General features: G+C 52.6%; 1 protein-coding gene across 1 annotated transcript in view; it reads left to right on the forward strand.

Annotated features, from left to right (window-relative positions):
- KCNK3 (potassium two pore domain channel subfamily K member 3) overlaps positions 1-19,894 on the forward strand; it is a 38,089-nt gene extending 18,195 nt beyond the window's left edge. Inside the window, exon 2 of the mRNA XM_066266712.1 lies at positions 18,228-19,894. Within this exon, the coding sequence (XP_066122809.1) occupies positions 18,228-19,150 (923 nt within the window). The 3' untranslated portion in view covers positions 19,151-19,894. The remainder of the gene's footprint in view (positions 1-18,227) is intronic.
- The last annotated feature ends 2,459 nt before the right edge of the window (positions 19,895-22,353 follow it).

Below are 22,353 nucleotides of genomic sequence, written 5' to 3' on the forward strand. Positions count from 1 at the left end.
CAAGCCCAGGGTGAGTCAGGCAGCAGGAGGCAGGCAGGGGATGAGCATCTGCCTCCATGTCTCTGTGTAAAGGGCAGTGTCCCCAAGGATGGGGACAGCTGCTTGCTGTCCTCACTGAAGACAGGCTGAGCAGGAATGGCCTGAGCCACAGTCATCATTCTGCCTAAGGAGCATTTCCAACAGACAGGGCGTAGGGTTGAGTGAAGCGTGTTTCCATGGAGAATGGCCGAGTCTTAACCTCTGAGAAGAGTCTCAGGTCCATGGGGCCTGTGTTGGGGGTAGGGCTAGATTTGCTGGATTTGGTGGCTTCTTTACGTCCCTGATGGTGTAGAACGTGAAGGAACAGCAGGGCCCAGAGGCCAGGTCCTGTGGGGGCTCCTTCTCCCTTTATTAAGGTGCGGACTTTCCCGTTTCCCTGGGTGTGTCCACCCCAAAGCCCATCTGGTTCTTGTACTCTCTGCCCTGAATGGCAGACAGAGTTATGCCAAGAAGCCACCATGGAGGACATGCAGGGTGTTGGTGTTGGAGTGAGTGTGTAGGAGGGGACACTACATCTTCAGTCTGGTTCAAAGGGAGAGAAGGTCCTGGCAGCTGCTTCCAGGCTGAAGTCCTTGTTGCCTGGTGTCCCTCTCCGCCTAGGCACTATGCCAACCTACACCATCTGAGCCTCTAAGCCCTGGGGAGGGTGCTGAGCCTACGAAAAGCCTCCTTTACATCCCCTGGCATCTGCTGCCAAAATGCCTGCCAGCCCAGAGCTGTCTGGGCCAGTAGCCACGACCAAAAAGGAGAATGGGGTCGCGGGTGATGGAGACAGGGCCCACAGGGGCCATGCAAGCTCCACGGCCTCCCCACCAAACCCAGCCCAGCCATCGAGACTGGCTTCATGTGTCCACTGAGAACCCACCATGGACACTGAGCAAGGTGGGCCAGTGGGACAGGGACACACTTCCATGCAAAGCTTGGGGACAGGAGAATGTGTTCCAGAGAAGGCAGCCCTGGAGCTGTCCTTGCAGGACAGAAGAGAAGAGATGATGGAGGGAACTCCAGGCAGCCCCAACAACGTGAGGAAGTACTCAGAGGCGAGGCGTGGAACAGGTGCAGAGGAGACCGGGATGGTTAGGGGAGTCAAGAGAAAGAAGGCCAGGCAGGGGGTGGGTCAGGTTGTGGGTGGCCAGCCTACATGCTGGACCAGGAAACCCCCAGACTGTACCGTGTACATTTGGGGGACTGAGGAAGGCTTCTGAGTGGTGAGTGGCAGCTCAGAACTGTGCTTTAGAAAATAATAGAATTAATCACAGCTCCTGCTTCCTGAGACCCTCTACATGCCAGGCCTTGTACCAGGAATATTACACACTGCATTTCTACACCAAGGCTATCCAGCTTCCTAGTTAGATGGGGGATCAGAGCTCCAGTGTGTGTTGTGGAAGAAGCAGTACGCCTGGAATTAGGGTCCCAGGTCCAGCTCTGGAGCTGCAATCTTGGGTGAGACACCAATGTTTCCAGGCTTCACTGTCCCCACCCATTGAATAGAGACCAGCCCTGCCCTATGGGCAGCGCAGGATGCTGTAAGGATCAATGGGAGTGTTCCTCAACACTGTAGAGTGCAGTGTCCATGTGGATCCCCTGAAATCCAGCCAGGGCCCTTCTGCTGTGCTGCTCACCTTGCAGGCACACCTAGATGCAGTGCTGGGTACCTGGCCCCTCCATCTGGAGTGGCTAGAGCTTAGTCTGGGCACAGATTGCCCTTGGACCAGTGCAAGTAAAAGGGACTTCAGAAAGGAAACAATGCCACTTAGCCAGGGTCAAAGGCCAGCAATCAAAAGCCCAGGCCTCTCCCTTCCTCTCTCTCAGGCCGCAACATCCCTGTCTCTGATCACACTGGCTTCTCTTCCCTTATAACTGTGACTTGCATGTGATGTTGGTTCACTCTGGTCCCAGCTAGGACCAGACTCTTTGTAACTCTGCAGCTCAGCTCTGCAAAGCTGACCAGCCACTCAGCCTCTGATCACAGTCTCTGGGAGAGTCAGCCTGATTGTATCAGTGTAGTGTAGCCGATAGCTTGAGTCCTCTTGGATCAGGGGTCCATCCCTGGCCCAATCTGCTGTGGCCTGGGCCTGGGTCACATGGTACAAAGGGGCTGTCTAGGCCCACCTTTGACTAGGGTTGTTGCAAGAAGGACAGCTCCAAAGAGTCAGGAAGGGGGCAGGCGCCCTAGACATTTCCACCATAGGTGGCCTCACTCAGGGCCCTTACCCCTGCCCCCAGCTTTTCTGTCCTCACATCCTGCTCTGTCTGGCTCAGGGCCATACTAACCCCTCTCAAAGACTTCCAGTGGGCTGCTCCTTAGGACAGAAAGGGCCGTCCATCAACCTCTGGGTTCATCGGCCTGCTAGAGTGAAGGGGAAAGGCTCAGAGAGAGAGTATTTTGAGGGACACCCTCAGGACACCATCTCCCTCCTCACGTGGTCTGAACATCCACTGTATACGGAGCACCAAGACTCTGGAACCCAGATCCTGCCCTAGGGGCTTACATTGGTCTGAGAATAACGGCCCGCCAGACACCATGTTGTCAAATGAAGTGGATGGTCCCAGGGGTACCTGAAAGGGCCTGGACTTCAAGGTCAAAAGATCTAGGTTGAATCCAAGCTTTGTCAATGTTTATTGATGTGACCTTGGGCAAGTAGTCTTGGTTTCCTCATAGAAATGGAGCTAATAATGCCCACCTTGAAGATCATGGTAAAGATTAGAGAAAATTGACAAAGTATGGGTCTCTAGACTACCTGATACTGTTGCCATTATTAGCAGAGAAGACACAGGCTCTGTCCTGGCCTGTGAATGCCCTCCCTTCCTGTCCTCTTCCTTCTTCTTATCCTCTACCCCCTCCCCATTCCCATCTGCCGCCAGGAGGTGAGCCCCCACCCAGGGGACCAGGCCTGGGCCCTGACTGCCTCCCAAAAGCCTTGGCCAGTGTCCAGCATTACCCCAGGCCAGCCGGCTCCCTTCCCCCCATTCTGTGCTGGCAGACTTGATGAAAGGCGCTTTGCTCACCAGGCATCGCTGTGCATAAGGGTGCATAAGGATATGGGTGAATATGCCAGGTAGCGTCTGCCAAGAGAGGCCAAGAGAGGCCGAGTGAGTGGCAGAGATGGATGCTGTGTGAGCACTGAGAGGTGGGGGTGCCTGACGGGCCAGAGAGGAGGAAGCTTCCTGGGAGAGCGCAGGGAGGATGGAGGCGGGACACAGCAGCCAGGAACGCATCAACACCAGGGAGGCAGGGAGTGTTTAAAAAAGGAAGTTCTTCACAATAATTCTGCAACACCTAAAGTTGTTCCAAAGTAAAAAGTTTACTTAAAAATAGTAAATGGTAAAAAAGAAGGAGGAGGAGGAGGAGATGAAGAAGAAAGAAGAGAATATGGCCTCAGACTCTGACCTTGATCCAATGTCTAATGACAGCCAGGGCCGAGCAGCTCCGTGTGCCAGCCAGGTGTTCACACACCCCCAACCCAAACAGTGCTTCCAAGTGTCCAGGGCCATCTTCAAAGGCCATCGGGAACAGAGAATGCCATACTCCCAGCCATAGAAGCACTGGCAATGTCTGGGGTGCCCACAGACCCACCGTCACAGAGCGGCCCCCCAGCATAGACTTGGCACATCCTGGGGCAAGGCTTTACTTAAGGGACAGTCCTCTCACCTGCCCCCTGGCTTGTCTCTTTTCCCAGAGGGCAAGACTGAGCCAGCCTTGTCTCTGCATCCTCTCCCAGCACTTAGTCAAGTTCCTGGCACAAGGTAGTAAGTGCTTAAGAAATGTTTGCCCAATTAATTAATTAAGACAAGCTAAGAGGGAATGAAGCCATTTTCGTCTCGCTGATTTCCCAGCTGATATTATTGAGACAAGCCAAGTGCTACAGCCTCCCTGGGGCTCCTATTGCCCCCTCAACCTCCCCAGGTGCCACGTCCCCTCTTCCAGAGCTAGCTCAGGCTGGGGAGGGTGCCATAGGTGGAAACCAGTGCACTCCCAGGCCAAGCCCCTTGGGAGAAGGCCTGGAGGGGAAGAGGGAGGGATCTCAGCTGAGAAACACCTGCTTAGACAGGGAACAAGCTGCCCACCTGCCTCTCCTCGCCACCACTTCCCCAGGACAACCTGAAGAGCAATTCATGAAGGTGCCACTTATTGGGCCATGGACCCTGCTCCCTAGAGGCCACTGAGAAGTGGAAGAAGGAGAGCAGGACTTGGCCTACAAAGGCCTGGCTCTGCCACATACCTGTGTGGCCTTGTCCAAGTCACCCAGCCACTCAGCTCAGTTCCCTCAGCCAGAAAAGCAGAGTACTGCCATCCAGATGTGGCATCTATCCAACTAACACCAGTTAGGCTGTACAAGGCGACAGGCCTGAGTTGGTGCCCTGACTCAGTGTCTCACTAGCTGTGTCTTGAATGGGTTACAGAAACTTTCTGTGCCTCGGCTTTCTCACCTGTAAAATGGAAATAATGTTTTGCTCATAAATTTTTTGTAAGGAGTAAATGAAATATTATAACTAAAGCACTCAAGACAGTGCCTGACACACAAATGCTCAATGAACGTGAGCTTTATTATTTACTACTGTTACTACTGCCACTATTGGTACTACTTACTACCCCACCACCAATACTCCTAGCTGCTGCGGGCCAGCACTGAGCTACTGAAAGGTGTAAGACACTGTCCCTGCCCTCAGAGCCCAGAGGGATACTGAGAAGACAAAATGAGACGAGGAGGAGGAAGGAAGAAGGAAGAAGCAGCTAAAGTAAAAAGAAGCAAAGATTCAAAGCCCCAGGAGACTGGCGTCCAGGGCTAGGTGGAGGCGGAGTTAGAACCCTTCAGGGCTCAGCAGTCAGTAGGGAGAACCTGAGGACCAACAAGAGTTCTTGAGCGCACTGGCCTGTCTTGGGCTTGGGAGGTTCAGGCAGGGCCACGCAACCATCTCGGCCTGACCCCATGTGGCTTCGTGTGTTGGGAGGCTGTAGAGGAGTGGAGTGGAAGAGACACGATCTTATGTCTCTGAAGAGCTGACTCTGGCTGCCCCTCTGCTCCAGCTGTGGGGGGTAGGGGGTTTTCTCACAGCAGTGCCGACCAGCCCAGCCCAGCTCTGGCCCTCCCCTCTGAGGATAGCCCAGGGTTCTCACCCTGTCCACAGCATCTGCTCAGTGCCAACCGGGACAACTCTGCAGAAACACGTGGGCCCCAGCAGCTGTGGGTCTAATATGTACCCAAAGGCTCAGTGCCATTGCTTTGAGAACCAAACAGTCCCACTGAGACTTCTGCTCCCTTCACTATTTATGGATGAGGGAACATGGCCACTCTGAACACCCAGAGCCCTAGACCGTTGCGGGGCCCCAAGAAAAAATCCTCCAGCCTCTTCATTTCCCGGAGAAGGGACTCCAGGCCCAAAGAACAACCAGGTCTTGCCTGTCATCACACAGTGGTACAGCAAGAGCCAGGTCCCAAGTCTTCTGACTCCCATCTCTGTGGAAGAGTCCTGGGGCAGCTGACTAATGTGGAAAGAGAACTGCCTTTGAATTGCAAGTTTGGTTCCAGCATTATGGCTGGAGACAAAACACTTCATGTCTCTGAGCCTCAGTTTCCACATCTGTAAAATAGGAGCAATAATGATAATGACACCTACTGGACAGGATTGCTGTGTGAGTGTAAACAATAGAATGTATAGAAATTACTCGTAAATGGGAAAGCCCTGCAGAAGTGAAACATGAGAATTGTTATAATGATTCTAGAACTTGGAGCACTGCACACATTAGGGTCTCAGAACTGCCTGTGGTTGAATGGATGAATGTGTGAACCGTGGTGAGTAGCGAATAAGGGGCTCCAGCAGCACTGATTTGCTTAGGGGGGTGAGATTGAGGATGGCATCACAGAAGGGGTAACTTCTGAGATGGGCTTTGATTAAGGGGTAGAAGCCTGTCCAAAGCGGGGAGTAACATGAGCAGAAATGAAACCCAAAGTATTTACTATCTGGTCCTTTACAGAAAAATAGTTCGCCACCTTGCCTCCCACAGTAAATGGGGCTCCGATTTCTGGGTGGGTGCTCTTTCACTCGGCACACCCTGCCTCTGGGCCCCACTCCACCCCGGGAGCACGGCCCAGAGGATGCGATTTCAGGCAGCCAGTGTCTGGGCAGGCTTGGCTGCAGAGCACATGGCACAGCTGAGCGGGAACTCCGGGGCAGGCCACTGTTGCCCCTATGACCCAATGGGGCTTCTTATTGGGAACAAGTCACCCCTTTTGGGAAAAGCGGACAAGGAGATGGCAACAGGCACCTGCTTCTCCTCCATGGGCAAAGCAGAAAAAGCCAGAAAGTGTAAGTGTCAGAGTCAGGCCAGCCAGAGCCCAGAGTTACAGACACAGCCTTTCAAGAAGCACACAGAGGAGGACTGACATCTCAGCAGATGGCCAGGTCCACTTTAAATCGTGCTGTAGGATTCCTTTCTCAATGCCAGACTGTCCCTGGTGGATTCGTGTAATTAAAACCCCACCAGATTTAATCTGTCGGAAGACCTGACTTCTAACAGACTGTCCTGTCCTGCTGGTCATAAGGATGCAGACAGGTAAGAGGCCTAAGCCATAGCCCCCTGGGGCAATGGCTGGCCTGGAACAGAGCCCCTACACCCTAGGTCAGTGTCCTGCCCAGAGCACTTGGATTGCTGCCCTGTTCTGTGCACTGCCCACCTCTGGGCCTCACACTCTGTCCATCTTCCCTGTCTTCACCTCTTTCTATCCTCTGGGTCATTTTTAATGCTTCCCCTCCTTAATTCACTCATTCAACCTGGATTTGCTAATTTATAAAATGCCACGCCCTCTGCTAGGTGTGGGGAATAGAGTAGTAACAAAAGAGACAACAATCCTTGCCCTCACGGAGATTACAGTTTAAACCTACAAATGCGAGAGCATCTCACACACTGTGTCTACTCTTTCCTTCCTCCCCTGTGCTCCCTTCCGCCTGTCCTCTGTCCCCTCCTGAACTCAGTACACTGCTGAGCACTTGACAGCAGACCGTGCAGAGGGCTCCTAGTGAATCCTCCTGCTTCCCATCGGCCACTGCCAAGGCCTGCACGGGGATGCTAGGAGAACTCGTCACCATACCTCTCTGACATGTCCCTCCTCTATCCAGGAGCCATCAGTGACTCCTCACTGCCCTCAAGTTGAGGTCTGAGCTCCTGCACCGACCCTTCAAAGCGCTTCACATTTCAACCCTTGCCCATTTTACCAGTCTTCACTCCACTAGGGAACTCTCTGCTCCAAGAAAAGCAGAATCCGTGTTGTTGTTGGTTTATAATACTCGTTACTTTCTACTCATAAAAGTAATAGATTTTTGTAGAAAATACAAAATATATAAAAGAAAGTCAAAATTAATTATAAGCCCATACTTCAAAGATAAACTCTATGAGCTTTTTAGTACATTTCCTTCCAGCTTCTCTTACTGAGTGTGTGTGTGTGTGTGTAGATACTTTTTTTATATTTATATATTCAGTGTGGGACCCCATCATACATAAAGAGCTGTATCTCACCATTTGTATTTAACATTCTATGGTGGTTTTCTATGTAATTAAGAGACTCCTTGAGAACAGCACTTTAATGGCTGCACAATATTCCAACACATAAATATACCTTAATATGTTTAACCAAACCCTATCGGTGAACATTAGAACTGTTTACAATTTTTCACAATGAAAATGCTGTTATAAACGTCCCTGTTCATAAATCTTTGTTCCGATCTCTGGTTATTTTCCCAGCAGAGATTCCTAGAAGTGGCACTGCAGGTTCAGTGGGTAGACATGCTTCTGAGGTTCTAGATGCATCTCAGGAAGCTGGCTGCCTGAGAGGTGTGTCAGGCCCCTCGCCCCCTCATTTGGGAGATAGCCCACCAGCCTCAGAGGGGTCTGTTTTCTCTGCCTCTAACACACCGCCTATCTTCCTAGCTTTGTGTCTTCCAAAGCTCCACTCTGTCAGAACCCTGCCTCTCCCACCACCCTTCAGAGCCCAGGGTTTACCACCTCCTCTGTGAAGCCCTTCCAGATAACCCCAGCCGAAGTTCTCCACCTCTAGCCCTCCTTCAGCCCCTGTCTTAAATTCTTCCTAAAACATTTCCCATTAGTGCCATACATTTACATAATTTGTGTAATAATGACCTCTTCTTTGTTCAGGGCATTGACTTTTTTTCTTTTCAAAGTGCTTCCATTGAGATATTTCATCTGATTCACTTTCAGATGGAAAGTGTTCTGAGGGCCAGGACCATGGTGTGACCATCTGGGTCTACTTATTCACTCCTGCCCATCACCAGCCTCAAGTCCAGCCCCTCAAGCTAGCCCTTGATTTACTGGAAGACTTCACTACTCCTTGACCTACCAGAACAGACTTTAGGCTGCCTCTCTCTGCAGAAAGAACTGAGCTAGGACAGAGGGCCCTGACTCATCTTGACCTAGGTCCCCTTCTGGGCCTCAGTTTACCTATCTATAAAATGAGCAAGTTGAGCTACATACATAGTCTCCCACACCCCAGAACTGATTGGCCCTGCAGCCCCTGGCCCCAGGCACCCAGAGCAACCCTGGGGTGCCTCTGAGGGCCCCTGTGCAAAGCAAGCCTCTGGGATAGGCCGGAGGGAGCTGGCCCGTGAGGCAGGCCTGGCTCCAGGCCAGGCTGTGTCTGCAAACACTGACCTTGGCTGCTGCAGGGATTTTCCATGACACTAGCACCCTCCGCCTCAGCTCCCCCTGATCCTGTGGGCCTGGGCAGGGTGGGGGATGGGAGTGATGAAGGCTTTTCTACACCCGAAGACCCTGAATTGGAGTAACAGGGGCACCTGTGGATGGTAGAGAGCTTAGAGAGAGAGAGAGAACAGTGGGCCTGTACTGGAAAGTCTGGAGGAAAGCTAGGGTAAGGGGACCTGCTGGTGGGGAGTGCGGGAAAGAGCTGGAAGAGCAGCTGGGAAGATGGAAGAGAGGCCTTAGAAAGGGGCAGGGTGGAGGGAAGGAGGTGCTATGCTTCAGAGCTGTCCTTCCAAGGAGCTCTGGCCTGGAGGGGACAAACTCCAGACCCACTTCTGCACACTGGTCCCTCCTCCCAACCCAGGTCCATGAGGCCCTGGTGGCTTCCCAGGCCTAGCACAGGCTTGGCCAGGCCCTGCGCAGTAGGGATTCCTTCTGAGGCCCTGAAGCTGGCCTCCTTGGGCAGGGGCCTGGGGGCCACAGGGGGGCGGGAGATGTGAGTCACTGAAGGCTGTGCGTCAAGGCCTCCCCTCCCCACACCGGGTGTCTAAGGGAGGTTTCTCTCATCCACATCCTAGGCCCCAGGGCTGTCTGGGCAGGGCCGCTGCCCCAACTAGGCCTTGCACAGGACACTGAGGGGACTCGCTGGCCCTGCAGGAGCTCAGAGTCTGGCAGAACTGCTCTGCAAACTTGAGTGCATAAGGACCAGGCATTTGAATGAGGCAGAGAGGTCCCTCCAGCTCTGGAAATGATCCTAAAAGGTTCTTGAGAAAGGTGCTGCCAGAACTGGACTCTAAAGGATGGGAAAGCACACACTTCTCCCCCACTGCACCAAGCAGGACAGCCTCCTCTGAGGGCCTGGCACTGCTACCAGCTGTCTTCTGCCTCCTCTCCTACCACACCCATTAGGCTCCTTCAGGATTCTGGTCCCGCTGCCTGTCTCCCCGCTGCTGCCATCTCCAGAGCAAGGGGGCAGTTCTCTGTTAGTCCTCAGGCCCTTGAGGAGGCAGGATCCTTGGAGGGCCTTTCTGAGGTGAGGTGCAGGCTCGCGCCCAGCAGGAGCGCCTGGACCCTCCAGCAGGAGAGCCCGGACCCTCCTGGGCAGCTGTGTCTTACAGCCAATCCTCTGGGGCTGTCTCTGTCTCCCTTGAGCTCCCACTCCTCTCTGGTTGTCCCCCCAGGCCCCTTCCTCATGGCCCCTTCCCCATGGCCAGCTCTGAATCAGCCCAGCTTGGCCCAGAGTTTATAGCCTTTGGGCACCTCAGGCTACAGGTCGTTCATCCATCTTCCCTCAGGGCAAACATTAGGCCGGCCAGTGCCCATATTTACATTAGATAACTAGGTCTGCAGGGAACCAGGAAACAGACTGCAGCCAGGCATTGCCAAGGGCTCTGGGTTTCTAATCTCCAGTGGGGCTGAGCCAACCAGAGATGGGACAACAGAGAAACTCAGACTCTTGGAAGAAGGACCTTAGGGTTCGTGAGGCTACAGTGTAGAGTGTCCCAAACTGTGCTCTGGGGAACACTTGTCCAGCAATGTGCACTGTGAGAAAAGTGTTGAAAGGTCAAATAAGTGAAAAATGTAGTTATGTTCTCCAACTGGGACTGACGACCTTGCATATTAACATATGTATGGCTCTGATAAAGCTGACACAGAAGAAATGACAACAGACCCTGTTAAATCCAGCCTTCCTCCAATTTAATTTAACCAAGCAACTCTTTTCTCATTCAACAGTTATTAACAGTCCGTGGAACCAGTATTCTAGGCAATTACTGTAACTTTGGGAAACACTGATCATAGAATGTTGATGCTGAAAGGAACTTTAAAGGCCCTCTAACCTTGATGTTCCCAAAATATTCATACTAATGATTAGTATTTATTGATCCTAAGGTCCTAAGCATTTTAAATCTACTAACTTATCAACTCTCGCCCAGCTACCCTAGGAGGTAAGCACATCACTATTCCCATTTTACAGATGAGGAAAATGAGGCACTTAGATTCATTAACCTGGCCAAATTGAAAGCTGTTTGCTTAAGGACTGTGCTCTCATCTACGCCACTACATTGCAGAGATGCCCTCCAGAAAACAGAAATGCCCATTTTTAGTATTACAAAAGCATAACAATAACTTAGTTCAGTCTCATAAAATCAGTTATCCCACGCTAATCAGAAGATTTGATTGGTATATATGTTCTTAATTTTGATGAGAAAATAATTACTGCTGTCACAATTATTTATTTAATGACTGGTCTATGTGGTAGTTCATTGTACTTCATAAATAAAATCTTTCAAAATTTAGGCTCTCTGTGAGTGAACAGAAAAAATTAAAGGGGCCTTGGCTTGTTGGCTCAGCAGTAGAGCGTTGGCCCGGCATGTGGAAGTTCCTGGTTCGATTCCTGGACAGGGCACTCAGGAGAAGTGCCCATCTGCTTCTCTACCCTTCCCCCTCTACTCTCTATCTCTCTCTTCCCCTCCCGCAGCCAAGGCTCCACTGGAGCAAAGTTGGCCCAGGCGCTGAGGATGGCTCCATGACCTTCTACCTCAGGCACTAGAATGGCTCCGATTGCAGCGGAGCAACGCCCCAGAGGGGCTGAGCATCGCCCCCTGGTGGACACACCAGGTGGATCTCGGTCTTCTCACTATGGAAAAATACAAAAAAAAAAACAATTAAAGGGACCCATAGCTAAGAAAAAAGGTGGGAATCTTTTATCTTGTCCTATCCTCCCTGCCACAGATGAGTACAATTGAGGCCCAGAGGAGGAAAAGGACTTGTCTAAGGCACGAAGCTAGTTACGGTTAGGGTCAAGTCAGACCCCCACATCTCCTGCCTCCTAGCCCCATGCTCTTTCCTCCACCCAAGACTGTGGCCAGCCTTCTGGCTTTGTGGCCAGCTGGACCAGGGGTACAAGATTAGGCACTCAGGCTGGCAGGTCACACAGTCAGTGGGGACAGGCAGCTGAGACCAGTCCAACCAAGGCCATTATGAAGGTTCAGAGTGGCTACTTGTGCTTTGACTAGAAGGAAATGGGCCAGAAAGCCAGGGAGAGAAAGTCCAACAAGAGTTACAGCTGGACCCCCAACCCTCTGCAGCTCCTTGGAAGGCAGAGCTTCAGCCAGTTTCTGAGCTCCTTGGTGATGCTGGGGAAAAAACAAATAACAACAAAAAAACACCTGAGGCCCAGAGATTCCTTTCTCACTTCTCATTTTGCCTCCTACTCAAAAATATTTATAATTAATATTTATGTTCAGCCACCTGGCTTCCTCAGGGGAAGTCCCTGCCTCCGGCTAGGCTCCAGGACCATCTCTTAGCTGAGTTGCTCCCACACTGGGACTGCTGGGCCATGGTTGACTAAACAGGCCAACCTGGATCATACTGAGCCAGTGGGAAGAGGACATAGCACTGAGTGCAGAACTGAGTATCTGGGGTTATAGTCCTGGTTCTGCCATTTACTAGCTGTGTGACCTTGAGAAGGTCATATTTCCTCTCTGGGCCTTTATTTCTCCATCTGTACAGTACAAGGAAGAAGCCATATGACCATTAAGGGCCTCTGTAGCCCTGAGAACCTTTAACTCAATGGATTCAGGCAGGGAAGGGGATGGCGGGACAGGGACAGCCCCAGTCAGCATTTGAGGAGACAGCAGCTAGAGTCTCATGGTTGGGGCATGAGTTCTGGCTGGTCAGCCCATTGGATACTGTGAGGGAGGGTCTTCAGACAATCAGCCCCAGATGGCAGCCTCTGTGTGTATCAGTGACACACAGGACAGATGGAGCCCCTCCCCAGGAGACGCAGGGCTGGCTGGGCGGAGATGTGGACTACCTTTTGCCCCTCTCTCCCTCGTAAAACCAAGCCTGACGTGGGCAAAGACCACGCAGGCTGCGGGCCCGCTGGCAGGCAGACAGGCCTTGCCAAACTCCCAATCACTTCCCAGACCTTGCAGGGTCCCTTGGGAGTGGCTCCACCCCAGCTGGCGCCCTTCCAAGGGGAGCGCCCACGTCAACAGTTCCTCACAGCTCCCGTGTCCTTTCACCCAGTGACAGTAGGACAAGCAAAGGGGCAGGAGCATGCTGACCCCAGGCCTGATACATGGAGAAGCATCTGATTCCCTGGGCATCGCGCTCCCATTGCCATTTCTGCCAGGTCCAGCTCTGGGCAGTGCCCGAGGTGGAGTGCTCCCCTCCTGGGGCCCCAGTTTTCCATCCTAGGCACCCTTCCTGGGTGATGAACTGGCTCTGAGACATCAGAATGAGTGACGAGTCAAAAAGGCCTAGTGGTCTTGGCCAACTCACAAGCCCTCTCCAGCCTTCATTATTCTGGCTATCAAACAGAGATAATCATAATAATGACCTTGTAGGAAGTTTTTGAGAATTAAAGTTAAAAATATACCTGAAAGCCTGACCTGTGGCGGCGCAGTGGATGAAGCATCAGCCTGGAACACTGAGGTCACTGGTTCAATACCCTGGGCTTGCCTGGTCAAGGCACATGAGAAGCAACTACAAGTTGATGCTTCCCACTCCTCCCTTCCCCCTTTCTCTCTCTCTCTCCTATCTCTAAAAATCAATAAATAAAATCTTTTTAAAAAATGTACCTGTAAGATAAGACCTTAAGCCCTAGCCTATGGTAGGAAGTAAAGGTGGGCCCTGGGGGGCATCCGACCCCAGGGTAAGGCACATCCAGGCTGGGGCCACCCTGGGCGGGACAATGGTTGTAGTACGACGGCATGAGGCTCTGGCCCGATAAGAGCCTTTGGTTGAGCCTGAATATGCTACTTGCGTTGAAAATCACTACATTCAATAGGAAGCGGGCAGGGAAAGGAGCTGTTGCTTCTGACCCGGAGACAGGTAAAGCATGTGGGCAGGGCAGGCAGAGGCAGGGAGGGGCGTGGTGTGAGGAACCCCTGCGGAAACAGGTAGCCATCATGTCTGCTGGGATGGGGGCTGTATTCAAATCGGGGAGAGTCCCTCTGAAGCTAGGGGCTTTGTGGGCAGCCCACAATGGGCAGTGAAGCTGCCAGGCAGGTGTGCGCTGAGTCTTCCTACAGGATGGCGGGCCAGGAGAAGCCACAGCCTATGTAGACACTGGGTGAGGTGTTGGTAGGGGCCAGAGGGGGTCCTTCTCCCTGACGGTGAGATAGAGCTGCCTAACCCCGCAGAGATTGCCCCCCACCTCCAGGATTGCACTCTCAAGCTGACTTTCTCCTGTAAGGTTCCATCACTGCTGCTTCTGTCACACAAACTACAAGTTCCAAAGTACTTTCTCATCCAGTCTCTCCTTTACCCCTGAAGACAGCTCTGCCAGGTGGCCAGGGCAGGGATTAACAGCGGTAGCTCAACGCCTCAGCATGCAGAAAGGTAAGAGAGGTCCAGACTGAGGGATGGATTTGTCCAAGGTCACACAGCTGGGGCTGGGCCAGCACAAGCCAATCCCTATCCAGCCCCATCCATAGTGTCCTGGCCTCCCCCACACCCTGTGTGGTGCTGGCTTGGGGGACAGGGAAGGACAGGATGAGAAGCAGATCTGGCTCAGGGCCTGTGCAGCTGTCGAGGTGAGTTGTGATCTGGCTACCATGGCCAAGCTGGCGAGTACAATCTGTTCTCACTGCTGAGACGTGGACAGGCCAGGCATGGTGGTGCACCAGCTCAGCTGTCCAGGTCCCTGGCAAAGGGTGACACAATCACCAGCTAAATGCCAGGGTGGGGGAAGCAGGGAAGCCCTTTCTAAAGGTAACCCACAGCCTTGCATATCCCAAGCAGCTATCCCTAGACCTCCCTGAGCTTTTTTAAGACTCAAATGGGCTCGAGCTGACAGAGATGCCCGCTTTTTTTTGGAACGGAGCTGCCCCCCAACCCAGGTGCTCTCTTGGAAGTATGAGGGCAATCTGGCACTTCATTCATCACTCATCATCATGAGCTGTTACTGAGTCCTTGATATGTACCAGGCTTTAACCTAAGTGCATTAAACACAGTATCTCACCTCTATCTCCCCAAAAGTCCTATGAGGCAGGTGCTGCTTATTAGCCCCATTTTACAGACGTGGAAACTAAGGCTCAGAGAGATTTTTTTTTTTTTGTATTTTTCTGAAGTTGGAAACGGGGAGGCAGTCGGACAGACTCCCACATGTGCCCGACCGGGATCCACCCAGCACACCCACCAGGGAGCAATGCTCTGCCCATCTGGGGTGTTGCTCTGTTGCAACCAGAGCCATTCTAGCACCTGAGGCAGAGGCCATGGAGCCATCCTCAGTGCCCGGGTCAACTTTGCTCCAATGGAGCCTTGGCTGTGGGAGGGGAAGAGAGAGACAGAGAGGAAGGAGAGGGGGAGGGGTGGAGAAGCAGATGGGCGCTTCTCCTGTGTGCCCTGGCCGGGAATCGAACCCGGGACTCCTGCACGCCAGGCCGACGCTCTACCACTGAGCAAACCAGCCAGGGGCAGAGAGATTTAAAAAAAACAAACAAACAAAAAAACACAGAGTGCATGGCAGAGTAAAGATTTTAATTCAGATCATACACCAAAGCACACAGTATCCTATCCTGCCTCATCCCCTGAGCATGAGCTAGAAAGGAACATGACAAGGTCCAGCAGTGCCTACCCACCACCTAAGCTAGTGTTTAGCTGTATAGATGTAGTTGGTGGCCCTGGGGGACTGAGCAGAGGGTGGTGGTAATATTGGCCCTGGAGTTCAAAGTTGAACATTTTGTACCACTTAAAGCAGAGATCACTTCCAGCTGTGAAGAATCCAGAACAATAACATGGAAGAAGCAATATTTGATTAAGTTTTGACAAGGCTTAGAAAGGAGGGGAAATTGGGAAGCCTGCCAGCATTATTTTATTATAATAATCCCATTAATAAAGTGACCAACTTTTTTACAATAAAAGGACAAAAATAAATTGAAGAAAACAATATCGTAAGTAAAAGAAACATTTTATTCATTGCAACAATAATATACTGTATGAGGCTCTGGCCGGTTGGCTCAGTGGTAGAGCATCGGCCTGGTGTACAGAAGTTCCGGGTTCGATTCCCGGCCAGGGCACACAGGAGAAGCGCCCATCTGCTTCTCCACCCCTCCCCCTCTCCTTCCTCTCTGTCTCTCTCTTCCCCTTCCGCAGCCCAGGCTCCATTGGAGCAAAGATGGCCCGGGTGCTGGGGATGGTTTCTTGGCCTCTGCCCCAAGCACTAGAGTGGCTCTGGTCGCGACAGAGCAATGCCCCGGAGGGGCAGAGCATCGCCCCCTGGTGGGCAGAGCGTCACCCCTGGTGGGCATGCCGGGTGGATCCCGGTTGGGCGCATGCGGGAGTCTGTCTGACTGTCTCTCCCCGTTTCCAGCTTCAGAAAAATACAAAAAAATAAAAATAAAATATATATATATATATACTATATGATAAATGCATAATAAAAATATTTGTAATATTTTATATTGTAATTATGCTTACATGCCTATTAATTTTTAATAATAATTGTAAGAAAAAAATATTCATTTAGATACAAATACGTCACATTACACTCAATGGATCGACTCTGCACTGATCAAATATGGACATTTACAGATTAGTCTTCCAATATCAAAAAGGAGGACATGTAGGAGGACACTTTTTTTTTAATTTTTCTTTTTATTTTTTATTTACAGGGACAGGGAGAGAGAGTCAGAGAGAGGGATAGATAGGGACAGACAGACAGGAAAGGAGAGAGATGAGAAGCATCAATCATCAGTTTTTCGTTGCGACACCTTAGTTGTTCATTGATTGCTTTCTCATATGTGCCTTGACCGCGGGCCTTCAGCAGACCAAGGAACCCCTTGCTTGAGCCAGCAACCTTGGGTCTAAGCTGGTGAGCATTTTTTATTTTGCTCAAACCAGATGAGCCCACGCTCAAGCTGGCGACCTCGGGGTCTCGAACCTGGGTCCTCGGCATCCCAGTCCAACACTCTATCCACTGCGCCACCGCCTGGTCAGGCAGGAGGACACTTTTTAAGGGAGTACGGAACTTACAAAATAAAGACTGTCTTCCCTAAAGGAGGACGATTGGTTACCTTACCATTAATAATAGTTAATATTGATATAACCTAGCCCAGTGAAGAAAGCCGAGTCAGGACCAGCAGACCTTTTTATGAATGAGGAAACATGATCAGAGAGGTCACACAGCCACTAGTGACAGGGCTGGAACTTGTGACTAGGTCTTCTGAGTTCCCATCCAGGGTCCTTTCCCCTCCAGGTCTCCAGACAGCTCATGACTTAAGGCCATTTGATAGATGGCTCAGAGCAGGGGTCGGGAACCTTTTTAGCTGAGAGAGCCATGAACGCCACATATTTTAAAATGTAATTCTGTAAGAGCCATACAAAAACCTGTGTACATTATGCATTATCCAATAAAAATTTGGTGTTGTACCGGAGGAAAGCTGGGATTGGCTCCAACCACCTGCAACCATGAACATGAGCGGTAGGAAATGAATGAATTGTAATACATGAGAATGTTTTATATTTTTAACGTTATTTTTTTTTATTATTAAAGATTTGTCTGTGAGCCAGATGCAGCCATCAAAAGAGCCACATCTGGCTCACGAGCCATAGGTTCCCAACCCCTGGCTCAGAGGGAAGCTTTGCACCTGCCTGGCTCCTGGCTCTGTGTGGACTGATGGGGCCAGTGGGGTAGATGGGAGACAGAGGTTGGGGTTATCTAGCTAGTGATAGTAACACCTTGAGGGATACCCAGAGGACCTGCTTTGACAAGGGCAATGCTACTTCCTCATGAGGATAGACCTTAATTTGGGGCCAGGCACAAAGGATGACCCCTAAACCCAGGGGTCCTGGTGAGGATGCTGAAGCACTAATTCATCCAGTTGGGGAGGGAGGGGCTGGAGGGAAGTCTCCAAGGGAAGTCATCAAGGAGCCATCCATTCCTCAGTTTCCCTCCCTCCACACTGAATCACAGGATGTCAGAAGCCATTCAGTTCAACTTTCTCTCCTTCAAGTCAAGGAGACTGAGGCCCAAAGAGGACAGGGTACAGGACCAAAGTCCATTATACACCCAGCTGGAACCCAGATCTCCCAATGACTTGCCAGTAGCCTTCATACCATCCCTCTGCCTCTGGATGAAGTTCCCAACAGCTCCCCAGATCAGCTCCTTCCCTAAGTAGAACAAACAGGCCAGGCATTTGGAGGCTAACAGTTCAAACACCAGTTGCTCTGCTTCCAAACAGTGTGACCTTGGAAAAGTCACTTAACCCTCCCAATTTATTCCTTCCTTCCTACTAACTCCATGGAATTGTCACAGAGTAAACAAGAAAGCATCAGCAAACTAGCACAGTGAGAGGGGACAAGTATATGTCCATAACTGTATGTTCTATTCTCTTTTGCTAGAAGGAAGGAGAGGCCAGACTCTAAAATGGGGGAGGCATAGGACAGAGAAGAGGCAAAGGCAATGTTTCTGGAAGGACAGCGCTGTAGCTCTTGCTTTCTCTCCTCTTCCACTGCTTTCCCCCAGGCTACGGCCACGCAGCACCCAGCACGGATGGCGGCAAGGTGTTCTGCATGTTCTACGCGCTGCTGGGCATCCCACTCACGCTGGTCATGTTCCAGAGCCTGGGCGAGCGCATCAACACCTTTGTGAAGTACCTGCTGCACCGTGCCAAGAGGGGACTGGGCATGCGGCGCGCCGACGTGTCCATGGCCAACATGGTGCTCATTGGCTTCTTCTCGTGCATCAGCACGCTGTGCATCGGCGCCGCCGCCTTCTCCTACTACGAGCACTGGACCTTCTTCCAGGCCTACTACTACTGCTTCATCACGCTCACCACCATCGGCTTCGGCGACTACGTGGCGCTGCAGAAGGACCAAGCACTGCAGACGCAGCCGCAGTATGTGGCCTTCAGCTTCGTCTACATCCTCACCGGCCTCACGGTCATCGGCGCCTTCCTCAACCTCGTGGTGCTGCGCTTCATGACCATGAACGCGGAGGACGAGAAGCGTGACGCCGAGCACCGCGCCCTGCTCACGCGCAATGGGCAGGCTGGAGGGAGCAGCGCGGGTGGCGCGGGCGGCGCCAGCGGCAGCGTGCACACCACCGACACCGCCTCGTCCACCGCGGCTGCGGGCAGCGGAGGCGGCTTCCGCAACGTCTACGCCGAGGTGCTGCACTTCCAGTCCATGTGCTCGTGCCTCTGGTACAAAAGCCGCGAGAAGCTGCAGTACTCCATCCCCATGATCATCCCGCGGGACCTCTCCACGTCCGACACGTGCGTGGAGCAGAGCCACTCGTCGCCGGGAGGGGGCGGCCGCTACAGCGACACGCCCTCGCACCGCTGCCTTTGCAGCGGGGCGCAGCGCTCCGCCATCAGCTCGGTGTCCACAGGCCTGCACAGCCTGTCCACCTTCCGAGGTCTCATGAAACGCCGGAGCTCGGTGTGAACACCCCGCGTGGCCTGGAGCACGTGGGTTCATGGGCTAGGCGGGGCTCCTGCCCAGAGGATCAGCAAGAGTCCACGAGGCACCTGCCCCAGCGGCCATCAGCCCAAGACGGACCCTCCACACCCTTCACCACTACCCCCCCCCCGCCCCCCATCTCGGACTGTGCCTGCTAGCACCAGCCAGCAGGAGCTGGGGCTCTGAGGACCCCTGGAGCCCCTATCTGTGCCCTGCAAATTCCTAGAAATGTGAAACTTGGGGGTGGGGGGTAGCGCGGGGAGGGAAGGCAGAAGAAGCTGGGAGCCTCCCATCCCTTTGGAAATCTAAGGAGCTCCCTAGTTCTCAGAGGTCCTGCTAGTACCCAGATCCCCTCATCCCACTCCTCCCTCCGGAGGGGAATTCATGTTCTGTGTACGTTCGCATCTCTATTTATACCTCTGTCCTGACAGGTCTCCCACCTTCCCTTGGCTCCGAAAGCCAGGGTGTCTTTGTCCAGGTCACCCCCACTCAGTCCATGCCCCTTCCTCACCCCCAGTTGTGTCTCCCAACCTCCCACAACCTTCTGTGTTGTTTTGCATGGCTTTGCAGTTATGGAGAAAGTAAAAACCCAGCAGTCCCTAAAGCTAGACCCCAGAGGGCAGGCAGACAGAAGCAAGGACAGGCAGGCTACAGGAGGGGCAGAGAAAGGAGAGGGGAGGCAGTGGCCCTCCAGTTTTCAGGGTGGTTCTGCTGTCAGGTGAGAACTAAGTGGGGGCAAAGGGAGTCCGGCCTACCAGACACTTCCCTTGGACCTAACAGAAAATGCCCTACTTGCCATCCCGGCCACTGCTCACCATTACCAACTCTGACATCTGTGGAATAAGTCTTAGCCTCTGAAAACTTTATTCTGACTACTCATCATTCAAGTCTCACAACACTCCAGTTAGGTCACCAGAGCAAGAGTTCTCATCCCCATTTTACAGATGACGAGACCCAGACAGATTATGTGAATTGCCTGAGGGGACACAGACAGCAAAAGGCAAAGGGGAGTAACGACCTAGGCTGCTTGTTCCAGGCCGAGTGCTCTTTCCTTCCAACTCCTCTGCCTGTTCTTGAAAGCAAAGCTCCTGCCCTGTACACTGGCATTGTGTGGGCAGCTGGGGCCCAAAACAGGCCCGAAACCCCGGACTGAGCCGGTGCTGGGGCTCAGCCTCTACTTCACACGGCCAGGAACCAGGGCTCTGAGTGGGTCTCTAAAGCAGGGCAGGACCCCTTAGTTAGACTGCCTGCTTACAAATAAGGAAGTCTTTGGACCAAAGCTAGCAGGGCTGCATCTCACGGAGAAAAGGCCACAAACTGGGTCTCTAAAAATTTGGAAATTGGGCAGAGTGGCCTAGAGAGCTGGCAGGCATAGCCTACTGGGACTTGATCCCTGACCCCACAGCCAGTGTTGGTGCTTGTGTCCCAAGTGGCTAGAGATGAGCTAAGACTACAGCAAGAAACCTCCCTCTCAGGTGGGGGGCTTAGAGTTGGTGTGTCTACTGCCTCCTCCCCACCTGCAACCCAGAAGTCCAGGAAGAGAGCAGCAGAGGGAAGTGAGACCCTAGGCTCCACTCTGGGACCCACAGCTGGAGCTGGAACTTAGCACAGCATCAAGGGGTGTGTGAGGGGCTTCTCACCCCCCCCCCAGTATACCCTCACATGCTGTTCCTGTGTTGGCTCCTTAACACTGCTAAACAAGGCCAGGCCTGATGATCAGCCTCAGCCCAACCCCAGCCTTATGCTCAGCCTCCGGGAACCCCTGGGAGGGAAGAAGACCAGCCTGGCCTGTGTGTGAGTCCTGTCTCAATGTGGAGGAGCTGGCTGCCCACGTGCCAAGGAGAGCAGGTCTTAGGAACCAGGGGTGCCCTCTGTGTTCCTGTTGGGGTGGGGAGCAGTGCTGGCCGCCTCTGTCCTGTGTGTGACCCTGCCCTCGAGGGGTCCTGTCCCGTCAGTCCCGAGGGAGCCACAACCAAAGTTTTAGGGAGATGGTGAGGAAGGAGGCTGAACGGTCCTGGCCGGGCATGGCCAACTGCTCGGTGTCTGGTCTCCAGCTGGGTCTTCCCAGGGACCTGGAAGGCCGGTGTTGCTTCCCCTCACCCCTCCCACTGCAGGCAGCCTTTCTGCTTCCCCAATGCCTTATGCCTGGGCACACTGCCACTGAATATGCAATACATGTGGGTGACACGCCCCCACGCCCACACCCACACCCCGGGCAGCCCCTGGACCCCAAAGGCTGCGGCTACCACAGCCTCCCTTTAGCCCCTCCTGTCTGTCTTCACACTGAGAATGGCGCCTAATAAATGCTGTCCATGGAGACCAGGTTCAGGCTCAGCTGTCTCTGTTATCAAATGCCCTAAGCACCACCAGGGATTGACCATCTGCTGCCCTTCTCACCCCACCACACACCCTATCCCCACCAGCATCTACAGATACACCTAGCTGATGCTCCTTGGGCTAACTAGACCCTTTGCTTCCAGGGGTCTTAAAGAGAAGCCTGGGGGCAACACTGGCTTCCCTTTGGTGCTTTCCTCTAAGATTCAGATTTTCTGTGTCACCCTGGAACAACTATAAGAACAAAATAAGACCTCAGAAAAAAAGTCACTTGGTCCAATTCTCTCTTTGTATATGAGTAAGCTGAGGCCCAGAGAGGGCAAGGCACTTCCCCTGAGTCACACAGCAGTGAGTGGCAGGCCCAGGATTAGAACCAGAACTGAAGATTCCAAGTCCAGCGCTGCCCCGTTCTCAAATAGCCTGCAGAGTCTGACAACACTCCAGCTGACAGTGACAGCCCCCTGTCAGCCAGGAGTGGGAATGCCCTTCTCATCCAGCAGAACTTACAACCATGTGGCCTGATTGGCAAAAAAATGTCTCTTTTAAAAGAGGACACATGCCTGACCAGGTGGTGGTGCAGTGGATAGAGCGTCAGACTAGGATGATGAGGACCCAGGTTCGAGACCCCGAGGTTGCCAGCTTGAGTGCGGGCTCATCTGGTTTGAGCAAAGCTCACCAGCTTGGACCCAAGGTCACTGGCTCAAGCAAGGGGTTACTTGGTCTGCTGAAGGCCCGTGAGAAAGCCTTCGATGGGCACATATGAGAAAGCAATCGATGAACAACTAAGGTGTTGCAATGTGCAACGAAAAACTAATGATTGATGCTTCTCATCTCTCCGTTCCTGTCTGTCTGTC

The sequence above is a fragment of the Saccopteryx bilineata genome, chromosome 3, assembly GCF_036850765.1.
Source record: "Saccopteryx bilineata isolate mSacBil1 chromosome 3, mSacBil1_pri_phased_curated, whole genome shotgun sequence".
NCBI lineage: Eukaryota > Metazoa > Chordata > Mammalia > Chiroptera > Emballonuridae > Saccopteryx > Saccopteryx bilineata.